We start from the raw sequence: 25,826 nt of genomic DNA on the forward strand, positions 1-25,826 counted from the left end.
CTGCTGGTCAGCTAGACTATGTGGCATCGATCGCAACAGGTGATAATCGGACGGCGCAATATCTGGAGAATATGGCGGGTGGGGTAGGATTACCCATTTCAGTGTTTGCAAATAGGTTTTAACCGGTTTAGCAACGTGAGGCCGAGCGTTGTCATGCCTCTCCGCATATTACGGCCGCTTCTCGCGCAGTGCTCGACTCAATCGCATCAATTGAAGTTGATACCGATCCCCAGTGATGGTTTCGCTAGGTTTTAACAGTTCATAATAAGTAACACCAACTTGGTCCCACCAAATATTACATAGCATAATATAATATTAGAAGCATGACCGGATAGTTTCCATGACTTTCTTTTCTTTGGATTGCTGGAGCTGGAGCAGTTGTTCACAGGCGAAAAACGACGCTCAACATCCCTTGGTTTTAACTCATAAGGAACCCAAATCCCCTGTTTCTCAATCATTCCCAAAGCATGCAATCGCTTGGAAATGGATTGGAAGCAAGCTCTTCTTTCACTTAAAGCAGCATCTCCATAAACTTTCTGTAACTCTCGATGCGCTTCAGCCGCCGTTTTTTTCGAATGAAAGAGGAAAATCAATACTTCCCGCAAATGACGATTATTCGGCACAAAAGCAGACATTTTCACAAAACCATTTGGTGTATGATACTAAAACAAAATCACTAAAGTGTCGAAGCAGTTTGTTCACCATATGTCTAAGCTTGGTTTATGACGTTTAGGTTATGTTAGAATCAACTAGCACACACTGCTGGCGGCATTTATTGACAAACAGCGGGAACTTAATTGCGCTCCAATATATAGGGTAATCTTCAACGTATCTATGTAGTTATATCTGTCTTAGCAAGTCATTTGATTTAAAGTATCGAGAAGGGATAAACATCCAAAATCTGTGCTGAAGGGCATTTGTATATTTTGGCAGAATGATAATATTATATATACTCCAGTGATAATTGTCCGTGGCAGTTGGGGCATTTGTTTGGTGTAGAACGACTCAAAAGATGAAAGTGGGTGAGTATGGTGTGACCAAGCCGTAAACGAATAAAAGGTCTCAACATTTTTAAAGGCAAAATGGGTGGAAAGGTGAGTTTTATCCTCTTGCGATTAACAAAAGCATAGTGATGGGTGTAGAATTTCCAGTCATCAAGGAGCGTAGAATGACGCCGTCTATAAATCTCAGAAATTATATCTTGTTTAGTTAGATGACTATGAAAAAAGGATGGAGAATTTTTATTAAGCTTTTAGCAGCGGCATCGGCATTCTCATTACCTGTGATTCCCATGTGACCAGGAATCCACATAAATTTCAATTTATTTAGAGAGGTTTGAAGCATGTTACGGATAGCAACGGTTTCTTTTTGGGCATTAGTTGGTGGCTCATTGGCATCAATACAGGATCTGCTGTCTGTACATATAGAATATTCCCCTTTAGTCTGTTCAGTTTATTTGGCAGCTTCATATAAAGCAGCTAGTTCCGCGGTGATTACTGAGCATATGGGGAGAAGCAGGCCATGTTTAATTATTATAATTCGCCATTTTTTTGTTACAGCAAAAGAAGTTGAGAAAGCAGTTTTAGAATCGTCTGTTAAAATGTAAATTCCAACCTGAATTCAGCAATTTATTCCGTTCGAATGCAAATATTGTTCTATATTCATCTCTCGATGTTTTTTCTTTACAGAGTCGCATAGTCGTGATTGCAAAGGAGGTGTTTTTGATAGCCCAAGCCGGGTATGCTTCTGTTTGACGCAGTGATGGTAAATGTAGGGAAAATTCCCTACATGTAGGGATTTTTGTCGAAAAATGTGGGTGTAGGGAAAAGAAGGACAGATTTTTTTAAATTCTGTAAATGTAGGGAATTTTCAAGAAGGACAGAAAAAATTTTTAAATAGCGGGGTAAAATTAAAAAAGTTAATTTAAAATAAAAATTCGCAGTAGGATTTCATGCCAGATTTCTTTTCCTTATGGCAGCATACTTTTAAAAGCATTAATACGGCAACATTGGCTTTTTTTTCTTCGTTAACGCTAGCACGATTTTTTCTTTGCGCGAAAATTGTTAGTTGTCCCACGTTTTCTGGTGCTTTTCACTTTTGAAATAAGTTTGCAATTATTTTAGTTTTAGCTTTTATTATATTTAAAATTCATATATTTTACAGAAATGAGCTCCTCCTCTTTGACTGACTCTTCGGAGGAACACCAGGAAAAATAATGCAAGTATCGGAAACAAAAGTTCAATAACAAGTGGCTTGACGACGACAATTTTAGTGGATGGTTGAGCTGTGGCTTACGATCCATTCAAATGCAAATGCGCAGCGTGCGACAAAGTTTTGAGCTGTGGCAAGTCTGATTTACAGAAGCACGCCAAAACAAAAATGCACCAAAATATATGAAGGCGTTTAAAAAGACATCTAAAATAAACAGCTTTTTTTTAGAAAAAGCGAGTAAACCAAAAGGTTCCAGAAATTTCGAAATAAGACTTAGCATGTTCTTCGCTGAGCATAATGTTGCGCTGCAAGTGGTGGACCGTTTAATCCCACTCTTAAAAGAAATCGTGCACGATTCTGAAATAGTAAAAAACTCTGAGCTCGGAAGAAAGAAGTGCACCAGCATAATAAAAAATGAATTGGCAAAAGAGGAAAAAGACAATTTAGTTAAAAAATTAAAAGTAAACAAATTTTCCGTAATATCGAAGAGAGCACAGACATCGGACTCAATAAGCATATGTGTCTCATGGTGAGATTTTTCGACGAGGAAAGTGAGCGGCTTGTGGTTAAGCTGCTGGATCTAATTCCAATAAGAACTGTTTGCACTGCAGAAGCTCTGTACTGAATTTTTAAAAAATCTTAAGCAAACAATTTTGACGTTGCAAGTGCCTCATTATAGTGTAAGAACAGGAGAAAAAAAAAGAGGTTGCCTGTAAAGTCGGTTTACTGACGATAGTTTAACGTGATAACGCCATAAGAAATACTGATTGAATGGTTGCATTTTTCAAAAGAAAATTTTAATTTTATTTGTTTGATAGATATTTTGTATGGATATAGAGAATGAGTTAACATTAACATAACATAGTATACTTTAACATAACATAACATAACATAACATAACATAACATAACACAACATAACATAACATAACATAACATAACATAACATAACATAACATAACATAACATAACATAACATAACATAACATAACATAACATAACATAACATAACATAACATAACATAACATAACATAACATACCATGCTGATCAAGCAAGGTAACGACGCATGAGCAAGATAACGACGCATTTTTTGGTGCGTGCAGCCGGCTACATAGAATTATAAGACGTTATCACGTCAAAAAATAATAATAACATTAAAACAACAGGTATTATTAACAAACTTGGTTTTATTTTAAATTCTTTAAGTAAATCAAATTAATAAAAATCAATAAGAAGGCATATGCAAATACAAATACATACACATATACGCATATACATACACATATACGCTCACTTAAGTAGGAGAGAGCAAGATGTCGCAAGTTGCCGTTCGTTTGCTTTGTCGTTCGTTCCGCGCTTTCGCTTGCAGTTCATTCAAGGTAACGGCAATGAGCAAGGTAACACTAATGAGTAAGGTAACGGCAATGAGCAAGGTAACACTAATGAGCAAGGTAACGACACATTTTTTCGTGCGTACAGCCTGTTAAATCGAATTATAAGACGTTATCACGTCAAAATGTAGGGAATTTCGTAGGGAAAATTTGTTGTAAGCGTAGAGAAAAGTAGGGAATTTTTTTGGGCTGTGTAGGGATTTTTCAAAAAACCATTTACTATCACTGGTTTGACGATGTTTGGAGTAAGAAGGCATATCAAGTTGTTTAAATAAAATGAGACTACGAAAGATAACTGAAAATGTTCTAGGCCGTGTTTTCCTATTCAAAGCGTTGTTGACGTCCCTTGCAAGAGAGATGTTTGATGAGGATAAAGGTATTGGAAGGAGGCGATAGGTGCAGTCGTTAACTCTATCCGTTATAGTGTTATAGTGGGGAGCCCCGTTCCCCCGTTTATAATAAATATTATTAGTCATAAAATGCGCTTCGCTAGAATCGAATTAGTCAATTAGTTTCCAAGTTATGGCGGGCCCCCTTCTATTAGACAGACTGTATGTTTGTAAATGCATCCACTTTTAGTAAGTCTGGAGATTTTCGTTTCTTTTCGTCTGTTAGATTTTTTTTCTATAAATATTCATTTTCGCTAACTCTCATACAAACATACATACATACATACATTTGTGGCAGTGTTTTGTATATTGCATTGCGTCTGCTGCAAGGGAAAGTGAAACTGCAACTGGAACTGCTGCCGTTGGTGGGGATGGTGCTGTAGCTGTTAATTGCTGGTTTTACTTGTTTTTACATAAATTTTCATTTTGCTTGGCAAAGAAGCATTTTGTGCTCATAGCGCGCAGTTAACTCAACAAACCATCCTGTCTGTTGACCATTAGTTGATTAATCGTGAATGACCACATCCGTGGAAGCGACTTGTTGCAAGTTAATTAGGGCAAATACATTACTCTGTATTGGAACCACTTACTTTCGTTGCCTTTTTTTAATAGTTCGGCAGTGCTTCACTCTCCACCTTGTTCCTCAGCTCTATTGGGCAAATATGCAAACATGAATAATAAAATCACTTCGCTATTGAGAATGACTTATAATAAAATCTCAAAACAATTAAATATCGACTTTTCAACTCCAGGATCTGCTTTTAAATCTGCCATTGAGGCTGCTAGTTTTTATGACCCTCTTATGTGAGATGTGATTTACAAATAAACGTACATTAGTTTTCAGTAAAATTGAAAAGCAAACACCCGATATATACCTAAGTACCCCAAACAGCTGTAGTAAAGCCAATATTACTCTATGGTGCTGTAGTGTGGTGGACTGCATTGAGAAAAACGACACACAAAACACCTATGGAAAGTATTCAACGTCTTGGTGCCGTCTGCACGACAGGGACAATCAAAACTACTCCTACGGCAGCTCTTGATAAAATACTCAACATACCACCGACTGGCATTGCGGCAGAAAGTCTAACAGCTAGTTGATCCGCAAGACTTAACGTAACGGGTTAATTTACCTTAGTCAAACTAACTAAACTCAACTTCACCACCCACATAAACTTTATTATTTCTAAATCGTTCACAATATTAGCCTTTATTCGTCGAAATAGTTCTTCGTTTTCTGATCCCTATACTCTCAAACTGTTGTACTCGTCCTTAGTTCGGTTCAGGTTAGAATACGAGGTGTGTTTAAAAAAGTATCGCGAATTTTGTGTTTTTTTCAAAAATTATTTATTTATTCATTAATATCTATTTTGTCCCCTTCAAAGTAAACCCCATGAGATATTATGCACTTGTGCCAACAATTTTTCCATTCTTCGAAGCACTTCAAAAAATCATGGCCGTCTTTATCTCGTCAATCGTAGCGTAGCGTTGTCCTTTCATGGGCCTCTTCAGTTTCGGGAACAAGAAAAAGTCACAGAGGGCAAGGTCTGAGCTGTGGCATCATTAGTGTGTTGTTTTTGGCCAAAAAGTCGCGCACAAGCAACGATGTGTGAGCAGGGGCGTTATCGTGATGCAAGAGCCAATTATTGTTCTTCCACAAATCCAGGCGCTTCTGGCGGATTGCTTCGCGCAAATTGCGCATAACTTGCAGATAATATTCCTTATTGACCGTTTGTGGCAAGAACGCATGATGCACAACGCTCCTGCAATCGAAGCAAAACTTTTACATTCGACCGAACTTGGCGCGCTTTTTTCGGTCTTGGTTCGAGCGGCAGCTTCCATTGAGATAATTGAGCTTTGATTTCCACGTCATAACCATAAACCCACGATTCGTCACCAGTTATGACCCTCTGTAGTAAATTTGGTTCGTCGCGGACAGAGTTCAGATACCAACATCTCATTAGCAATGTTCATGCCATGCTGCGTTTGGTCGAAATTGAGCAGTTTTGGTACGAATTTTGCGGCGACCCGTCTCATGCCCAAACCATTGAAAGAAATCGAATTGCACGAGCCAATCGATATGTCTAGGTCCTCAGCAACTTCTCTAACGGTGATTCGACGATTGGCCAATACCATTTTCTTCACTTCATCAATTTTTTCGTCTGCTGTTGAAGTGTTCGGGCGTCCGGCACGCTTTTCGTCGTTCACATCTGCTCGGCCTTCTCATAACATTTGGTACCACCGTTTAACGTTGCTTTGTTCCAAAGTAGCTTCTCCGTATGACACAGTCAACATTCGGAATGCATCCGCGTACGTAAAAATCGAAGACGAGCCGAAACACGTGCAAGCAAAGCAGCTGTCAACAATTAACTGAACATTTCAAATGGCCGAACTCGTCGGCATGAGTGAGAGACATGAGTACCAACCTATCGCCACAAAAAAATCGAATTTCGAATATACGTAACCTGCGAAAATTCAAAATTCGCGATACTTTTTGAACACACCTCGTACGCGGTATTCGTTTGGAGCCGTTCCATGCAGTCTATATTAATAACTTAGAGTCTATTCAGAGAGCTTTTGTGCGTTTTGCATTGCGCTCGTTGAAATTCGTTGATCCCATCCCGTCTTATCGGGCTCGTTGCTTATTAATAAATGTAATGTCCTTAGAGTCGAGGCGTGTTCTGTTGTCGATGTGTTTTGTCTTCGATATTTGTGCGGGCTCAATAGATTGTCCGTATCTTCTCAACAAAATTAATTTTAATGTTCCCTCACGCATTTTCCGTTGTAATGAACTGTTTTTTGTGGGTATTGCTAAAACGGTTTATGGAATGAATGCTCCTTTTAGAAGGACGCTAGCTCAACTTAATGCTTATTCTTCTTCCTTAGTCTTTGATTTCTCTTACTCTAAGTTTACTTGTAAGAAATTACTTATAAGAATCCTGTCATAAGGTCTTAATTTGTATCACACCTACACAAGCCTCTTGTTTATTGATTAAATAAATAAATAATCGAAGTAAAAAAAAACAAATATTCGGACATAGCTCAATAGGTATGAGTTATCGGACCAATACGGACTATATGACTCCAAAATAAAAATGGGTGAATAGATTCCGAACAACAATAGAAAAAGGGAGGTATGAAACCTAGCCCCAATACGCTCAACATACGGCTCAACTTTACGGCTCGCAAATGATGGATGGTGTAGGGGCAAGGATTTATTGCGCAGAGCTGGGCATCAGGCGGTCAATTAAGCGCCCTGACCATTGCAGTATTTTTCAAGTAGAAGTCTTTGCGGTAGGAAAGGCTGCAAAAATAGCACTAGCAAGGACATCGAGCAACTCCAACATAAATATATACGTTGACAGTCAAGCGGCAATAAACGCTATAAACTCAAATGAAATTTCATCTAAAAACGTTCTTAGGACCAGTGAAGCCATAGGGAGACTAGCTGCAGACAGACGGTTTCACATCTATTGGGTACCCGAATATAAGGGCATTGCAGGTAACGAAATTGTAGATGAGATTGCTAAAAGCGCTGTTTACAGACAATTCGAACAAGAAAACGACATACTGAATGGCTGCGGACATGAAAACACGGATAGACAGGTGGGGGAATAACCTAGCCACTTGCGAAACCGCGAAAATCATCAATCACAATGATCAGCCCTATCACAGAATCCGTCGTAGAAAACCTACGACTACGAATATCTACTACGAATACGAAAAAATTGTAATCGTGGGTTCCATGTGAACACAAAAAAAGTGCTGTCAAACTCAAATGTCAAATTTTAATATTTTGACAACAGCTCACTTCAATGTAAAGAAGAATATTTGGCAATTAATCAAATTAGCTGAATTTTCATATTAAAATGGCATGTGCTGTTCTGATAATGGAGGAAGAGAGAAGTAAACGGAGTCTCAAAATGAGAGATGCCAGCAACCTTCTCGATATGAACGAACCATTGCAAGTGCTTGCCTTTTTGGTAAAGAAAAAGTTTACTTAAATTCGGTTTAAAATAGGTTTATCAAAAATTACCGGTTAAATAAAGCTACATTTATGGTACATACGTTTTGAGTTTCATTAAAGACAGCGCAAGCTCAGCAATGTCGTCGTCCATAACTCCGACTATCCTCTGTTGTACGGTTTCTTGCGGAGGGAGGCTATCAACACGGAGTTGGCAAAGATTTCAACGTGCCAATGGGGCATTCCACATTTAGCTATGTACTAAAAGACGTATTAGTGTCACTACAAACACGAATGTGTCTTCAATGGGTAAATCTCGGCATGAGAGCCAATGAAAAACGGCAAAGCAAGATGGAATTCTATCAAAAATATGGATTTCCTGGCATCATTTTGTGTGTAGACGGGACGCACATAAAAATTATTTCCCCTACCAAAGGAGAATTTTCTCTACCACAACCGGAAGGGCTACTAACTACAATATCAATGCCATGATTGATTTCTCCTTTATTAGCTCCAAAAAAGTGGCATACTGATGCCGTGTTGTTACAACTTTACACCTGTGGAAGTCACATAAAAGTACATATACTTCAAAAATTTCTTTTTATTTATAGTTAAGTTAATATAGGATTTACATTTTACAGCTTTTTTATTTGTTTCCTTGAAATCTTCTTTTTATTTCTCGTTCCAATTTTTGTCCGTCTAAAATCGTCGTAGAAAAATTGCACGAAACTCTAAGATTTGACGTTACGAGTGTATTCGGTGAAGAGTAGACTCTACGAATTTCGAATGTACGTTCGGAGCAATTGGAATTGTATGACTACAATTGTATGACTTAGTTTCTACCAAAAACAGTATACGATGAATTGCATGATAGGGCTGGATAACTTCAGGTTTTGCAATGAACTAGAAGAGAGGAAAACTCTTGAACACCTTCTATGTTCTTGCCCTGCATTAGCTGGAACTCGAATGAAATGCTTACGAGCTCTACAATATGAGAGGTTAAAATGTCTCGCGGGGTTAGAGCTTCAGAGCTTACTTAGATTCGCAAAAGACGCAGGCTTATTACAAGAAGACTACTACTACAACGAAACGCAAGGGTCAAGCTCCATCTGGTACCACTATTACCATTAAGTCTAAGGTCTATGTGATGGCTTTCAGCCAGCCAGGTCAACCTAACCTAACCTAAGTACCCCAAAGGAAAGTCCTGTGATTCCGAACTATCGAAGCTTAGACTTACTGCACACTTACTAGTCCCGGAGCCAGGGGTCATTTTGACCTCATCATTTAGGTTAGGTTAGGTTAGGTTGAAGCGGTTGTCCTGTGGGACACACTCAGGCTCATAGCCCATTGTGATGCCGCGTGGGGAGCTTGTCCCTATCTCTCCTAAAACCAGTGTGTGTTTTTCAAAAATTTTAATATATCTCTTATTTCTATAGTACTGAGGTCTTCTAGCTCATTAAAAAATTGTCTACCCAGAATAGTAAACCTGCGTCTGAATAGAGCAGGGCAGTGGCACAGTAGATGCGAGATTGTCTCTTCCTCGTCCTCATCTAGACAGTTTCTACAGAAGTCATGTGTTGGCACACCCATCCTTTGGGCGTGTCTGCCTATTAGGCAGTGCCCCGTTATGACTGAGATCAATGTACTAAGACTGTGTTTATTTGGCTTAGCAGAGATTCTGTGCGTTTAACAAAGTCGGCCAAAGTTGACGGGCGATTTTGCAGGTTGCTTCATTTCGCCATCTTTCGTTTGCTTTCTTTACAATTTCTTCAAGGATGTGTAGCTTACATGTTTGTAAGGGTATCCCTATGTCATTATCTATGTGCTCGTCAGACAATTTAGTGCCGAGTCTTGCTAGTTCATCGGCTCTACAGTTACCCTCAATGTCGCGATGGCCAGGAACCCATGTTACCTTTAGGTGAAATGACTCAGCCATCTCGTTAAGAGATGTGCGGCATTTCATGGCTACCTTGGAGGGAGGGATTTTATCGCCGCTTGGCTATCAGTGAAAATGTAGATATCATTTCCGGATATCGCATCACACTGTATCAGTGTCGCGGCTTTTATTATTGCCATCAGTTCAGCCTGAAAGACACTACAGTAGTCGGGGAACCGAAAACTGAAGGAGATCCCCAGATGTTCAGAATATACACCTCCGCCCACCCTGCCCTCGAGCTTTGAACCATCTGTGTAAACATGGATGGACTCGCCCTGTCTTACGTCGTCCCGTTCTCACTCTTCCCTTGAGGGTAGGAGGGTCGTAAACGATGTAATGGCAAGTATAGGCGGGAGTGCATAGTCCACCAGATCTACCGGAAGGAGGTTTAGTGTCGCATATAATGCTTTCGATGGTGTGGTTGACATCTCATCACCTCATCATTTAATGCCGACTTATTTTAATACTGAAGGCAGACGCCATCCAATGGATGACGAAACCAATCGTCACCTGGTCCAATAGCGGTGGGTACGTGCGTGGGATGCTGCGAAACGTGTCAAAAAAAATTTTTAACAACTCATTTAATACCGGCTGAAATTTTTTTTGTGTATTGTTGACATTTAGTAGAATAAAAAAAAATAGTCAGCAGCGCCGTAGAGGGGGGGGGAAATATTTTAGCTGAACAGGCGAATTTGTGAAATAAATTAAAAAGTAAAACTACTTATGCCGATTGACATTTTTTTACATAATTTTGGACACATATGAAAATATAATAATGATGGTCAGCTGCGTTTATAGCGGTGGGAAGGCCGTCACCCGAAGCAAGAATGTATCATTGCGTTCAGCAATTAAATTTCAACAAAAAGAATTCGGAATGTTTTCTAAAAACTTCAATTGCTAGGTCAAGTTTTTCCTGCAAACCTATGTAGGTATGTTGTTCGTATGTTTGTATGTACATATTTACAAAATGTCAAGTTATTTTTCTTTAGTTGCAACGCCTCTGAAAGATTGGCAACTTTGCAGGTACAAATTTTCGTCGTTGAGTGTGCGCAAATGTCGCATATATGTATGTACCTATGTATATGTACAAATGTATATATTATATTTATGTGGCGGAGTGTTGCAACATGTTGTATGCTCTAATTTGTTTGCCTCCAGCCGCCGGCAACTTGAAGGTGCAGCAAAAAATAATTGAATGAAAAAATTGCGTTCTCCAATTAAATATGTATATACATATACATATACATATGTATGTATGTATAGACATGATTATTATAATTTTTGCATTTCTGAAATTCCGCAGAATTTCGCTTGCTGACGTTTTCTTCAAAAAATGTTTTATCATAATTTAAATTTTCAATGTTGAGGAAAATTCGACGCAAATAGACAAATTGAAAGGAATTCTATTCTTAAAATCCCACAACGAGATAAATTGGAGATGTTGTGTGCACAAGTATATAAGTATACTAGCAAACCCGGCCCCCTTCGCTGGGCACACTAAAATAGAATAGATATGGTTTAGAACAGAAAATATATGATTTTCATATTATTTATTTCTTTATTCTTTATTCAAGCGCTTTGGCATAAACAATATTTTTTGTTTTTCTTTATGTTTTTGAGTAAATATAAAATATATATTGAAAATCAGGAAAAAAGAAGATTGTTTTTAAATTTCAAATCAACGCATATGAATAAACAATCGTCTTTTTTCCTGATCATCCATGAATTTTTCGTTTCAATTTATATGTTTTATTAAGCATTGGAGCTTTTTTAACCATTATCCATTTATATTTTTCAAAAAAAAAAAACGAAAAAAATTGTTTTTTCCACGAACACATAATTTCATTCGGATTTCACATTAAATTCTCAAATTTCGTAAGAAATTATTCACTGTTCCAAAATCCACTCCAAAAAAATTCACAAACAATTTTTACATGTTGCACTTACGTTTTTTCCTTATGGCATCCAAATCAGAAAGAAATATTGACACATTGTAACTCACACTGTCAATTTGACAGTTCAGTTCCGCCCCAAGCGTTAAAAAAGTAAGCGACATTATGGCTGGCTCAAAAGAACGCTGTACCCGTTGCCACTGCTCCGAATTACAACCAAATTTTACGAAACCCATTTTCAATACTTACTTAACAATGTGCATAAGTTTGGTTTAATTCGGTGCAAAGACACGGCGGGTCCACGTTTTGGCATATATTTCGAGACCCTAGTCATCAATAGGTATGAAAATTACCCCCGTATTAAAGCACTTATCAACAGCTTTCATTTGATACCCATATTGTACATACACAACCAAAGGTTTCCCGGGTCCACGTTTTGACCTATATCTCGAGACCCCAGTCACGTAGCGGCATGAAAAATACTCTGTACTAAGGCATTCACCAACAGCTTCAATTTGATATCCATATTGTACATACACGTCCGAAGGTTATCCGGGTCCACGTTTTGACCTATATCTCGAGACCCTATCTACCAATAGGTATTCAAACTACACGGAAATCATCTTCAATACCTACTTAACAATGTGTGTAAGTTTGGTTTAATTCGGTTCAAAGACACGGCGGGTCCACGTTTTGGCATATATTTCGAGACCCTAGTCATCAATAGGTATGAAAATTACCCCGTATTAAAGCACTTATCAACAGCTTTCATTTGATATCCATATTGTACATACACATTCTAGGGTCCACGTTTTGGTCTCTATCTCGAGACCCTAGTCACGGAGCGGATGGAAATACTCTGAACTAAAGCATTCACCAACAGCTTCCATTTGATACCCATATTGTACATACACATCCGAAGGTTACCCGGGTCCACGTTTTGACCTATATCTCGAGCCCTATTTCCAAAATAAAATATAATCCATGTTACTCGTGATGTAGCTGTCGAATGGTGAAAGAATTTTTAAAATCGGTCCAGTAGTTTTTGAGCCTATTCATTACAACCAAACAAACAAAGTTTTCCTCTTTATAATATTAGTATAGATATGGTAAATATCACCATACATTTTTTCCTTCATATATAATAAAAAAATAATAATAATAACATTAAAACAACAGGTATTATTAACAAACTTGGCTTTATTTTAAATTCTTCAAGTAAATCAAATTAATAATAATCAATAAGAAGGCATATGCAAATACAAATACGTGAATTTAAATATGTACATATGCGCATATACATACATATATACGCTCACTTAAGTAGGGGAGAGCAAGATGTCGAACGTTGCCGTTCGTTTGCTTTGTTTGCTTTGTCGTTCCTTCCGCGCTTTCGCTTGCAGTTCATTCAATGCAATGAGCAAGGTAACGACAAATGAGCAAGGTAACGGCAATGAGCAAGGTAACTACATATGAGCAAGGTAACACTAATGAGCAAGGTAACCCTAATGAGCAAGGTAACACTAAAGAGCAAGGTAACACTAAAGAGCAAGGTAACACTAATGAGCAAGGTAACACTAAAGAGCAAGGTAACACTAATGAGCAAGGTAACTACATATGAGCAAGGTAACACTAATGAGCAAGGTAACACTAATGAGCAAGGTAACACTAATGAGCAAGGTAACGACACATTTTTTCGTGCGTGCAGCCTGTTAAATCGAATTATAAGACGTTATCACGCCAAAATGTTTTTCTTAATTTTGGTGTTTCACCGAGATTCGAACCGACGTTCTCTCTGTGAATTGCGAATGGTAGTCACGCACCAACCCATTCGGCTACGGCGGCCGCCGTATTATTAGTTTGGACAAAAAAAAATCCATTATTTTCTCGGTAGGTGGTTGTACCGATTGATATCTCGTAAAGTGTCAATCTAACAATTTAAAGTTTATGCTTCTGTCAAGGTGACATTTCACAGTATCAAAAATTGTTTTGCCATTTTTTGTTTATTCAATTCAGTTGTGAGTTATAGGGTGTTAACAATGGAAGTCAAGAAAAACAAAATTCGGTACATTTTACAGTTTTTCTTTGATAAAGGCGAGAAATGAAAATGCAAGCCAGGTCGCTGAAATTGTGAGTGGTGCTTATGGTGCCGTTACTGTGACAGCTAATTACGTGCAATTTTGGCTCCGTCGATCCGTTTAGGCATTTTTGATTTTAAAGAAAACGTCGGTAATGTCGAAATGTCGATAAAATGGCAGAAATAATTGAAGTTGACCGGCATGTTAGTAGTCGTAGCATTACCCAAGAACTAAAGAGCGACCAGAAAATAGTTTTAAACCAAAAATTTTACGCAAAAATAACAGAGTCCTTTTTCCGCCCTTGCTCGCTTTCAGCCCTAGCACGAATAAATTTTGAAGGGGTGAAGCCACAAATTCTTCCTCAATATTTTATACCCAATAGTTTTTAGAAAACGCAGCACCGCCGTTCTCTCAAACACGGTTTGACGTGCAAACTTGCAGCGACGAGTTCATTTGTTCTCGATATCCGGTTGGGTTCCGGCAGTGGGCAGTTTGCCATCGAACTTGTTGACCGAAGCCTTCGCACCCACGAACGAATCAAATCTTCACTTGCGCCATCACGTAAACGTCAAATTTTGTAACGTCGACTCTACGACGAGCAGTTGCACATGACTGTTTGGCCTTAAAATACGCTTCGATGGCAAACGCACGCGGTTCACCCCAGTCCACTGCCTCGTAACTAAATTACCCACATGAATAATGAAGCTAACGCGGCCCCCTCCCCGCTCATACTAAATATCAGCCATTAAGGAGAAACTTTAAATTTAAAACATTGTCCGCTACCCGCGGACACCCTGTATGGTATATATATATTGACGTGATAACGTCTTATAATTCGATTTAACAGGCTGCACGCACGAAAAAATGTGTCGTTACCTTGCTCATTAGTGTTACCTTGCCGTTACCTTGCTCATATGTCGTTACCTTGCTCATTGCCGTTACCTTGAATGAACTGCAAGCGAAAGCGCGGAACGAACGACAAAGCAAACAAAGCAAACGAATGGCAACGTTCGACATCTTGCTCTCTCCTACTTAAGTGAGCGTATATGTGTATGTATATGCGCATATGTACATATATAAATTCACGTATTTGTATTTGCAAATGCCTTCTTATTGATTATTATTAATTTGATTTACTTGAAGAATTTAAAATAAAACCAAGTTTGTTAATAATACCTGTTGTTTTAATGTTATTATTATTTTTTGACGTGATAACGTCTTATAATTCTATGTAGCCGGCTGCACGCACCAAAAAATGCGTCGTTATCTTGCTCATGCGTCGTTACCTTGCTTGAACAGGTACCTTATGTTATGTTATGTTAAAGTATATTATGTTATGTTAATGTTAACTCATTCTCTATATTCATACAAAATATCTATCAAGCAAATAAAATTAAAATTTTCTTTTGAAAAATGCAACCATTCAATTAGTATTTTCTTATGACGTTATCACGTTAAACTATCGTCAGTAAACCGACTTTACAGACAACCTCTTTTTTTTTTGTCTATTTTAATACTACTAAATCTATTCCAAAAAAATCATAAGAGCACAAAATATATTTATCAAATTCGGTTTGAATAAGATTGGTTGGCCAAATGGTCCTTCCCATTATATCGGCGGACGGAAATTGTTAGGCCTACAGTCATTGTCTGATAGAAGAATTTGCTTCTCATTCATTTTTGTTTATAGTTATCAGTGGCAACATTAATTGCAATGAATTTACCAATCTCTTCTTAGCTCATATCTCGCCCCGAGTCTCAGAAATAAACGCTTGTTTGTTCATTCAACTAACTAAACCGATTATTCAATGAATGAGTCTGTCATGCGATGTGCCCAATTGTGTAATAATTCCAGCGATATTATAGATTTCAATGTTAATGTACACAAATTTAAACTTAATCTGTTACATTTAACCAATTTTATTCGTTTGTAAGGCATCTCTCTGTAGACTGAAATAAATATCTATACTAATATTATAAAGAGGAAAACTTTGTTTGTTTGTAATGGATAGGCTCAAAAACTACTGGACCGATTTTAAAAATTCTTTCACCATTCGAAAGCTACATCATCCACGAGTAACATGGATTATATTTTATTTTGGAAATAGGGCTCGAGACATAGGTCAAAACGTAGACCCGGGTAACCTTCGGATGTGTATGTACAATATGGGTATCAAATGGAAGCTGTTGGTGAATGCTTTAGTTCAGAGTATTTCCATCCGCTCCGTGACTAGGGTCTGGAGATATAGGTCAAAACGTGGACCCGCCGTGTCTTTGCACCGAATTAAACCAAACTTACGCACATTGTTAAGTAAGTATTGAAAATGGGTTTCGTAAAGTTTGGTTGTAATTCGGAGCAGTGGCAACGGGTACAGCGTTCTTTTGAGCCAGCCATAATGTCGCTTACTTTTTTAACGCTTGGGGCGGAACTGAACTGTCAAATTGACAGTGTGAGTTACAATGTGTCAATATTTCTTTCTGATTTGGATGCCATAAGGAAAAAACGTAAGTGCAACATGTAAAAATTGTTTGTGAATTTTTTTGGAGTGGATTTTGGAACAGTGAATAATTTCTTACGAAATTTGAGAATTTAATGTGAAATCCGAATGAAATTATGTGTTCGTGAAAAAAAAAATTTTTTTCGTTTTTTTTTTTGAAAAATATAAATGGATAATGGTTAAAAAAGCTCCAATGCTTAATAAAACATATAAATTGAAACGAAAAATTCATGGATGATCAGGAAAAAAGACGATTGTTTATTCATATGCGTTAATTTGAAATTTAAAAACAATCTTCTTTTTTCCTGTTTTTCAATTTATATTTTATATTTACTCAAAAACAAAAAATAGTGTTTATGCCAAAGCGCTTGAATAAAGAATAAAGAAATAAATAATATGAAAATCATATATTTTCTGTTCTAAACCATATATGTATATTCTATTTTAGTGTGCCCAGCGAAGGAGGCCGGGTTTGCTAGTAGTAAATAAAGTAATTAATCAAATTTATTTTGAACAAAAATTCATAGGCTCGCAATGGTGGACTCTACGTCACTAATTACAGATTAAACGCTTCAGTATAATTTGTAATAGTTTAACAAAACTTCCACATAAGAAACAAAAAACAAAGCAACTCAATTTCAATAGGCTTTTTTATATAATATAAACAAAATTATAAAAAAAAATAAAAAAAAAATTAACTCCTCTTATGAAATAAGTTTATGTACATAACGATTTATCCTAAGCTATTAAATTTTTGTTTTTAATATATAAAATGTTAAATGTGTTTTAAATACTTCATTTACTTTGATTAGCCTAGAGTTCACAAGACGTTTTGGCGTTGAAAAGCTTATTTCAACTAAAATTCTTATAAATTTTGCCCGATAGTATCCCCCATAAGTCTTTAATTAGGTCCAGGTTGATCGCTGCCCACTCTAAAACTACTGGCTGTGTGAACTGGTGCACTACTTCGCTGGATCCAACTGGAATCTCCATAGAGTTTACCAGCAGATTCACGTACATGGACGTATTTGACTTCGTTGGTATAAAACAAAACGGAGACTTCCTTGCATATCCAAAAGATGCCCAAATCATTCACGTTCCGCTTATGGCGAGCTTAGCGAGTTGATGCACGCCACATCAGTATCTATGACAGCCTTCATAGCTTACATTGGTCTCTGCGCCAAAGTGAACGTCTACCTCACCGACCTTTCTCACTTTTCCACTGCGAGGAATCTCCAACTTTCCCCCACAAAGTCCACGGCGACTCCCTTTACCATCTGGACAAAGGAAGTCAAACTGCAGCTCAAGGTAAAAGTCGATGACACACCAATTCCGACTGTTAACAATCCCAACATTTTGGGTGTAACCTTGGACAGTTTGCTCTCCTTCTCTGCGTCCAAAATCACTTGCCTGCAGCACTTGGGGCAAAGACAAAGAACTGTTGCTTTCGACATTTAAGGCAATTGGCCGGCCGGTTCTAAACTATGCTGCGCCTATCTGGTCGCCTGGAACTAGTGACACGCAGTGGATAAACCTCCAGACTTGCCAAAATACTGTTATTCGGACAGTGACGGGTTGGCTCCTGTTGTCCCCTCTTCAACACCTTCACAACGAGGCACAGATGATCCACAGTATCTGCTCGGGTGCTACCGCAGGTTACACCCTTGCAGACACCTGCTTGAGCGAGAGCCGCCTGCCTGGCATATCAGGAGACACCTCCTCAATTACGCCGACATTCATCGGGAGACCATCACTGCCTTCTTAAGCTCCTGACCACAGAATGCCGTAATCAGAGTCCAACCACCACCTACAGCAGATGAAGAGCTCCAGCTCTTTTACCACAATTACGTTCTGGATATTGTAGCAAGTTAAACTCCTACTTATCCAGAATTGACCCCGACATACTAAACATATGTCCGGCATGTGAAGGCACCCCGCACGACATTAACCACCTTTTCACATGCCCCTTGAAACCCACTCATCTAACACCCCTCTCCCTCTGGACCCAGCCTGTCGAAACAGCACGTTTCCTGGGCTTTACATGAGTTTGACGAAGGCGACCGGTGATATACACTACACTGACAGAGCTTGTATTACTGCTACAACAAGAACAACAGCCTTCAGGACAGTCCGATTACATTTTTCTAGAGTCACATTAAAAATACGCACACCGCCTTCATAGATACGCCTTGCTATTGGGCAAAGTAGAGGAGTTGAAGAAACTATGTAGAACACAATTTGGTATCCTCCATAATTCTTGAGGTGTTCAGTAGCCCTCTCATCATTGTTATTTACAGTATCTTTTTCTACTTTTATTTAAAAATCTAACTTTTTCTGGATCTATTTAATAATACGTTCAAATATAAGTAGAAGATCTACTTTTTCGCGCTTAACTCAAAATCCGTAATTAAAAAGCTCGATTTCCCATACAAAATTTCTCTCCCAAAATCTGAGATTATAAAATAATCCTAGATAATAACGATACTTTTTGACATACAACCCTGTGTTTTCTGTGTTATCGATAATTATTTTTACGAATGTAAGGGAAAACATCAAAATAAAAACTAAATGAAATGGATGCGGGCAAAGAAAACAGGCCTGTAAACATAATTCTAATAAAATTTTTGTTTAATATTATTAATTGGGGATTTATTTTACAGAAAAAAGCGTGTGTCCATAAACGTTTTGCCCTCTTATTACTTACTATAAAATGTAAATTCGAACTTGGAATGCGTGTTACTGCCATAATTTTTTGCAACCTCTGTAAACGTCGCATACGGATTTCCTCCAATTGTTTATTATTAGCAGCCAATTGTGCAGTTAAATTAGCTATTCCTTCTCCTTGTATTTTCTTCATATCGTTAGTAAGAATTAAAGAAACCAAAAACACCGAAATATTCCACCAAAATAATGTCTATGAAGAAAACCCTCTAAAGCAGTATTGAAGGCTGATTGTCAATTTTGCAGGTAATCTGCCATATGTGAAGGGGTAGATTAATTTGGGGGATTTATAGGTGATTAATGCATATGTGAAAGTATAAGATTTGTTAATTTTTTTTTTGACGTTATAACGTCTTATAATTCTATTTAACAGGCTGCACGCACATTTGTCGTTACCTTGCTCATTGCCGTTACCTTGAATGAACTGCAAGCGAACGCGGAGCGAACGACAAAGCAAACAAATCAAACGAACGGCAACGTTCGGCATCTTGCTCTCTCCTACTTAAGTGAGCGTATATATGTATGTATATGCGCATATGTATATATATATAAATTCACGTATTTGTATTTGCATATGCCTTCTTATTGATTATTATTAATTTGATTTACTTGAAGAATTTAAAATAAAACCAAGTTTGTTAATAATACCTGTTGTTTTAATGTTATTATTATTTTTTGACGTGATAACGTCTTATAATTCTATGTAGCCGGCTGCACGCACCAAAAAATGCGTCGTTATCTTGCTCATGCGTCGTTACCTTGCTTGAAGAGCATGTTATGTTATGTTATGTTATGTTATGTTATGTTATGTTATGTTATGTTATGTTATGTTATGTTATGTTATGTTATGTTATGTTATGTTATGTTATGTTATGTTATGTTATGTTATGTTATGTTATGTTATGTTATGTTATGTTATGTTATGTTATGTTATGTTATGTTATGTTATGTTATGTTATGTTATGTTATGTTATGTTATGTTATGTTATGTTATGTTATGTTATGTTATGTTATGTTATGTTATGTTATGTTATGTTATGTTATGTTATGTTATGTTATGTTATGTTATGTTATGTTATGTTATGTTATGTTATGTTATGTTATGTTATGTTATGTTATGTTATGTTATGTTATGTTATGTTATGTTATGTTATGTTATGTTATGTTATGTTATGTTATGTTATGTTATGTTATGTTATGTTATGTTATGTTATGTTATGTTATGTTATGTTATGTTATGTTATGTTATGTTATGTTATGTTATGTTATGTTATGTTATGTTATGTTATGTTATGTTATGTTATGTTATGTTATGTTATGTTATGTTATGTTATGTTATGTTATGTTATGTTATGTTATGTTATGTTATGTTATGTTATGTTATGTTATGTTATGTTATGTTATGTTATGTTATGTTATGTTATGTTATGTTATGTTATGTTATGTTATGTTATGTTATGTTATGTTATGTTATGTTATGTTATGTTATGTTATGTTATGTTATGTTATGTTATGTTATGTTATGTTATGTTATGTTATGTTATGTTATGTTATGTTATGTTATGTTATGTTATGTTATGTTATGTTATGTTATGTTATGTTATGTTATGTTATGTTATGTTATGTTATGTTATGTTATGTTATGTTATTTTATGTTATGTTATGTTATGTTATGTTATGTTATGTTATGTTATGTTATGTTATGTTATGTTATGTTATGTTATGTTATGTTATGTTATGTTATGTTAAAGTATATTATGTTATTAACATTAACATAACTCATTCTCTATATCCATACAAAATATCTATCAAACAAATAAAATAAAATTTTCTTTTGAAAAATGCAACCATTCAATCAGTATTTTCTTATGACGTTATCACGTTAAACTATCGTCAGTTAACCGACTTTACAGACAACCTCCTTTTTTTTGTTTACTCTTTAGTTTTGATTTGACAGTTAGTTTCGTTACATTTCCGATAAAAATTATAAATGAGGTAATGCGCTCTGAAAATTTTATATGGCGAATTCGTAGTTTGAAGGGTAATTGAGAAGTGAATTACAAATGACTCACAATTATGTGACGTGGGAACAAAGCATTATATACATCTCTTACTGAACACACCATCAGCTGACTGTCTCTATTGAATTTCACCACCAAATTTGGTAAACTTTTTGAGACTGCAAATTACTGAATAGTCAAACCGCCTCATGTGACAAAAATAGCATTCAACATAAAATTTCAAAATTAGTGGCCTAAGACGGGCATAAATTACTGAATATATGCCTAATTATGAATAAGATTGCCTAAAGTATGGATTTAAAACCAACCCTAACAATAAAAAAAATTCAAAAATTGGTGAATCGAAAATTGCTAGTCAGAGCACAGTATTATAATTGTCATATGTTATTGGGAAGAAACGTCAATCACCGTTGTTGTTGTAACAGCATAAACATTGTTAATCACCGTCTCCGATGTCAATACAAATTAGTTGAATTTTTGTTTTGTTTGTCGGGATATCATAGCTGGTACTAAAAAATCCATCACAAAACGCCCAGTTTGACTACGCAAAACTCCCAATATATAGGAAATGGCTAGCGACTGGGAGTGTATTCCGCACTCGTACGATGTGACGAAGAATTACCTTCAAAGCTACCAAACCTACGAGCATCCACTGAAGATACAGACCGTGACAGTAGTGGAAAGCAAAGGCACGAAGCAGATTTTGAAAGATAACCGAGGGAGTTTCAGTAGCAACGCTAGCTCGCGTGCTTCCTCAAGCATTTCATTACTAACGGAGCCGCTCGGTTCGGCCTTGGATGGAGCCGATCCTTTATCGCAGTTTGCACGGCAAGAGCAAGAACTCAAAGATCCTCTTTCAAATACGTCTTACGATTACGTGAGTTCTCTTCAAAATTTTCTTTATGGTTTATATTACTCTATATATCTTTCTATTCTTATTTCAATTATTGAAATATTCATAGCAAAAGAAGGCAAAAAGACGGGAGAGAACCGCGTTGGAGGAGGATGAGCTGAGTTGGGCCACCAAACGGCTGGGCATATTAAATCGCTTTACAACCTCGGAGAAGCTCTCGATTACAACCAGTTTTCTTTCCACTGGGAGCACAGGAGCAGAAGGCAGTAAGTTTAAGTTTTAAAAAAATATTACAATAGCCTATTTTATATACTAGAACCTTAGTTCCATGCCTCTTAATTATCAATACCGAATTCATCATTTAGTCAGAGCGCAAACTATAGTGGCGGATAAGGTAAAATTTCGCCTCGAGCAACTAGACGATTTCGATGATGGTTCCGTGCGCCACATGATAGACCTAACGCAACAGGAATACATACAACGAATCGAACAACTGAATCAAGAGTTGGTACTGTCGTGGAATGACGATCAACGTGTAAAAGCATTAAAAATTGTAATACAATGTTCGAAAATGCTTTCAGACACTTCCGTACTTAGCTTTTATCCCAGCCAATTTGTGCTTATAACAGACATACTCGATATGTTTGGTAAATTAGTATACGAACGGCTGAATATTAAGGCAAACAATGACTTTGGCGATGGAGAGTATGTTAAGAATATATATTTTTTTTTTATATTAGCACCTGTTTTAAAAATATTATACCTTAGCACCGGGAAATTGGGAAGAACTGAGTATATGAACGAAAGTGCACGAGAAACCTGTCAAAATTGGTTTTTTAAAATTGCCTCTATCCGCGAACTGCTGCCCCGTCTCTATGTAGAAATGGCTTTAATGAAATGTTATGAATTCATAACACCAAGGTAAGAACCGAAATCAAATACTTAGCGCATGCGTTACGTGCACACATACATGTACAAATATATTATGTTTTGTTTTATACAGCGAAATTGACAAGTCGCTGCGCCGCATTACCAAAATGATCCGTGGCATTGGTGATCCTTTGGTGCAAACGTATGCGCGTTGCTATTTGGTGCGCGTCAGTTTGGCTGTAATTACGAATAAAGAATGCATAAGAGAGAATTTCAAAGATTTTTTAAAAATCTACCACACGGTACTGAGCATCCATAATTGCTTGAGTAGTTTCCAAAATTCTTCTACATTTAAATATTTTTTTTTTTTAGATTTTTTGCGGTACTGTGCGCTCGGAACTTAATCGCCAGCGTGTGAATATAGAAGCATACTTGGCACTATATGGCCCGGCATTGGATTTTATGCTATCAGCGCTTGTTCACAAATGCAATCTGTACACAGAAGAAATAATGGCTGAATGCAAGGGAGTAAAAAATAAGTGAGGATTTTCTTCAGCGTACCAAAACTTATCGCATACATCTAAAATATTTATATTTTATTTATATATAAATGAAATTCATTAAAATAATATGGTTTCAGTGCACCGCTTTTGATATCCATATTGAATGCGTTCAAACCGGAATTCATCGCTGCCAATGCCATGGAATTCGTCAAACTACTAACCCATTCCAATGCGGAAGGTACTTCGAAAGGACAGTTATTTCGCGCACTAGGTAGTAATGTCAGCGTCTGTCCACCACTGCCAGAGCAGAGATTGCCGTTTTTAAATGCTGCTTTTAACGCCATCGACACTTTCGCGGATCCAATGGAATATATGAATTGCGTGGAAACTTGGGCACATTTCATCACAGACAACTTTCCTGTAAGTATAGCGATCAATGTAATGATTCTACATGTTCTGTAATTCACTGCCGAGCGAATTTCATAGCAATTACCGGAATATTTTAATAGAATTCGCTCGGCAGTAAAATACAGAACCTCCCCGCATATATATTTTCAAGAAAATAATTATCTGCTTTCTATCAGGTAAGCGTTATCAACGATCTGCTGGGCACAATCACATTGCGGGTCAAAGCCAGTCGAGCATATGAAAAGCATTATAATCAGCTACAAAATATTCTAGACAAAATTCTGCAATGCTTAAAAAATACAGAATCGCTACTCATTCAAGAAAATTTTCTGCCATATGTTGATCTTTTCCAAAAGGACACAATCAAGGTTGGTGTTTGCAAAAACATTCTCACAATATTCCATCTTAAAAGTGAGGAGAATATTTCCGATGAAATTGTCATCAACGCTCTTATGTATATTGGAAAAATTCTTAACGACTCCGTAACGTAAGTACGGAAAAACGAGATAATTAGCACGTTTCTTTATGACCGAATAATGTCTATACATTCTTTGCTTCAGCGCGTTGACTGTGGAAGATGAACGCCGTCAAATTTCGCAGTTGATCAGCAGTTCCATACGTAAGGTTGTTTTCCCACGCGACTTTGAACGACAGCTGAGCTTTTATGTGGAGGCACGCGAGGCTTTCACCAATTTGGATGCGGTCTACATAACATTGGTTAATGCAGTCAATAAATTAGCAGTCGAGACGCAACATATAGTCCACGGAAAGCATACACGTAAAACCGGCGCTTTTGTTAAGGCGTGTGTAGCCTTTTGCTTTATAACCATTCCTAGCATTACTGCCGTTCAAACTCAAATGGACTTGTATTTGCTGACTGGCCAGGTGGCACTTTTGAATCTTTGCTTAGGACAAGGTTGATAATGCTTGCTCTAGTATTGGATATCAATTCACAGCTTTTTTATATTCTTTTCCAGCGGATGCATGTTTCGAAGCCTCACTGCAATTAGTTAGCGAATTGCCGCGTTCAGTAGAGATAGAGGGTAAAACGCGTAGCCTGGAAACGTATTTAATTTCATATCTTTGCAATATGTTAGCCACATTGGTGGTAGTGCCGGTACATAAGGATAATCATTTTAATTGATTGTGATAATTAAACTTATCCTATGTGCATATGCTTGTAATGCTATCGTTTATCCCCACAGGATAGCCCAGAACAAGGTGTTTTGTATTTATTACGTCTATTACTGGAAGTAGTAAATAAATTTCCCTTCGAAATACATAGCTCCGGACCCATCACTGTGTACTTGCATGCTCTGGACATGCTGTATGTGCAAAGTTTAGAAGAATTCCCCTATCACATACCTGGCGGTAGGAAATTTTAAGTATATTTGTATAATATTTTGTATTAACAAATAATTTTTAGTGGTTTCCAATGATGAACTCTATGGCAATGATCCCAAATTTGTTGCTGAAGTGAACAATATTTGTACGCAAGTGGTTGACCAAATTCTAGCACAACTCAAAATACTCGGTAACGCACATCAACAACGTGCGCAGGCCACACTAGCTTTGGAACTCTTTTTGCGGATCATCCGGTATGCGAATCTCAGCCGCGAAAAAACCTTCCATTTGGCTCTGAATCTTTGGCTGCTTGCTGTTAAGGCGGAGGCTCATATCGACGCTAAATTAATTGTAAATTTCCATTGACTGGTGAATGTCGAACACAGCATTCGTTTATATCGCCCGTTACTGTTTTCGATGTTCACTTTAACCTATGTATTAATTCCACGCTCTTATGCATACAATTCAATTTCAGCCATATTCGTTGAAAACCGTCGAATACACCTACAAGAAAATAATGAACACAAATACGCCGCATGCACAGTCCTTGGCGCAATTGATGTTACGCATTCGAAACCAATAACTTATTGTGTATTTTTTATTACGTGAATATATTTTATGTTTATTTATACATTTGACCCGTCATCAAACAGTTTGATTTTTAAAAGGAAATAATATGTAATCGGTTCCAAAAAAGTTCGTAAATGAAGTACTACAACCTTGCTTTAACCCGGGAAGTCCCATAA

The 25,826-nt window shown here is 37.0% G+C and overlaps 1 protein-coding gene across 2 annotated transcripts; it reads left to right on the plus strand.

Moving 5' to 3' along the window:
* The first annotated feature begins 21,552 nt into the window (after window positions 1-21,552).
* On the plus strand, window positions 21,553-25,826 carry LOC129252903 (VPS35 endosomal protein sorting factor-like). 2 transcript variants are annotated; one of them, XM_054891056.1, is made up of 13 exons: window positions 21,553-21,979; window positions 22,065-22,221; window positions 22,321-22,660; window positions 22,724-22,876; window positions 22,959-23,127; window positions 23,198-23,364; window positions 23,466-23,748; window positions 23,913-24,223; window positions 24,297-24,652; window positions 24,714-24,853; window positions 24,942-25,107; window positions 25,163-25,431; window positions 25,556-25,826. In XM_054891056.1, exons 1-13 carry the CDS (start codon window positions 21,671-21,673, stop codon window positions 25,661-25,663), a joined length of 2,928 nt encoding a protein of 975 aa, XP_054747031.1. In that variant the 5' UTR covers window positions 21,553-21,670; the 3' UTR covers window positions 25,664-25,826. The 2 variants fall into 2 exon arrangements, with proteins under 2 accessions (XP_054747031.1, XP_054747030.1); XM_054891055.1 differs by having other exon boundaries at window positions 22,321-22,876.

The sequence above is a fragment of the Anastrepha obliqua genome, chromosome 1 (assembly GCF_027943255.1).
Source record: "Anastrepha obliqua isolate idAnaObli1 chromosome 1, idAnaObli1_1.0, whole genome shotgun sequence".
Classification (NCBI taxonomy): domain Eukaryota; kingdom Metazoa; phylum Arthropoda; class Insecta; order Diptera; family Tephritidae; genus Anastrepha; species Anastrepha obliqua.

What these genes read in the sequence shown, in the direction of transcription:
- LOC129252903 (XM_054891055.1), top strand. Translation starts at nt 21,671, where the DNA reads ATGGCTAGCGACTGGGAGTGTATTCCGCACTCGTACGATGTGACGAAG. An exon ending in TATGAATTCATAACACCAAG is followed by an intron (nt 22,877 to 22,958) that starts GTAAGAACCGAA and finishes TGTTTTATACAG; the next exon opens with CGAAATTGACAAGTCGCTGC. An exon ending in TGCAAGGGAGTAAAAAATAA is followed by an intron (nt 23,365 to 23,465) that starts GTGAGGATTTTC and finishes ATATGGTTTCAG; the next exon opens with TGCACCGCTTTTGATATCCA.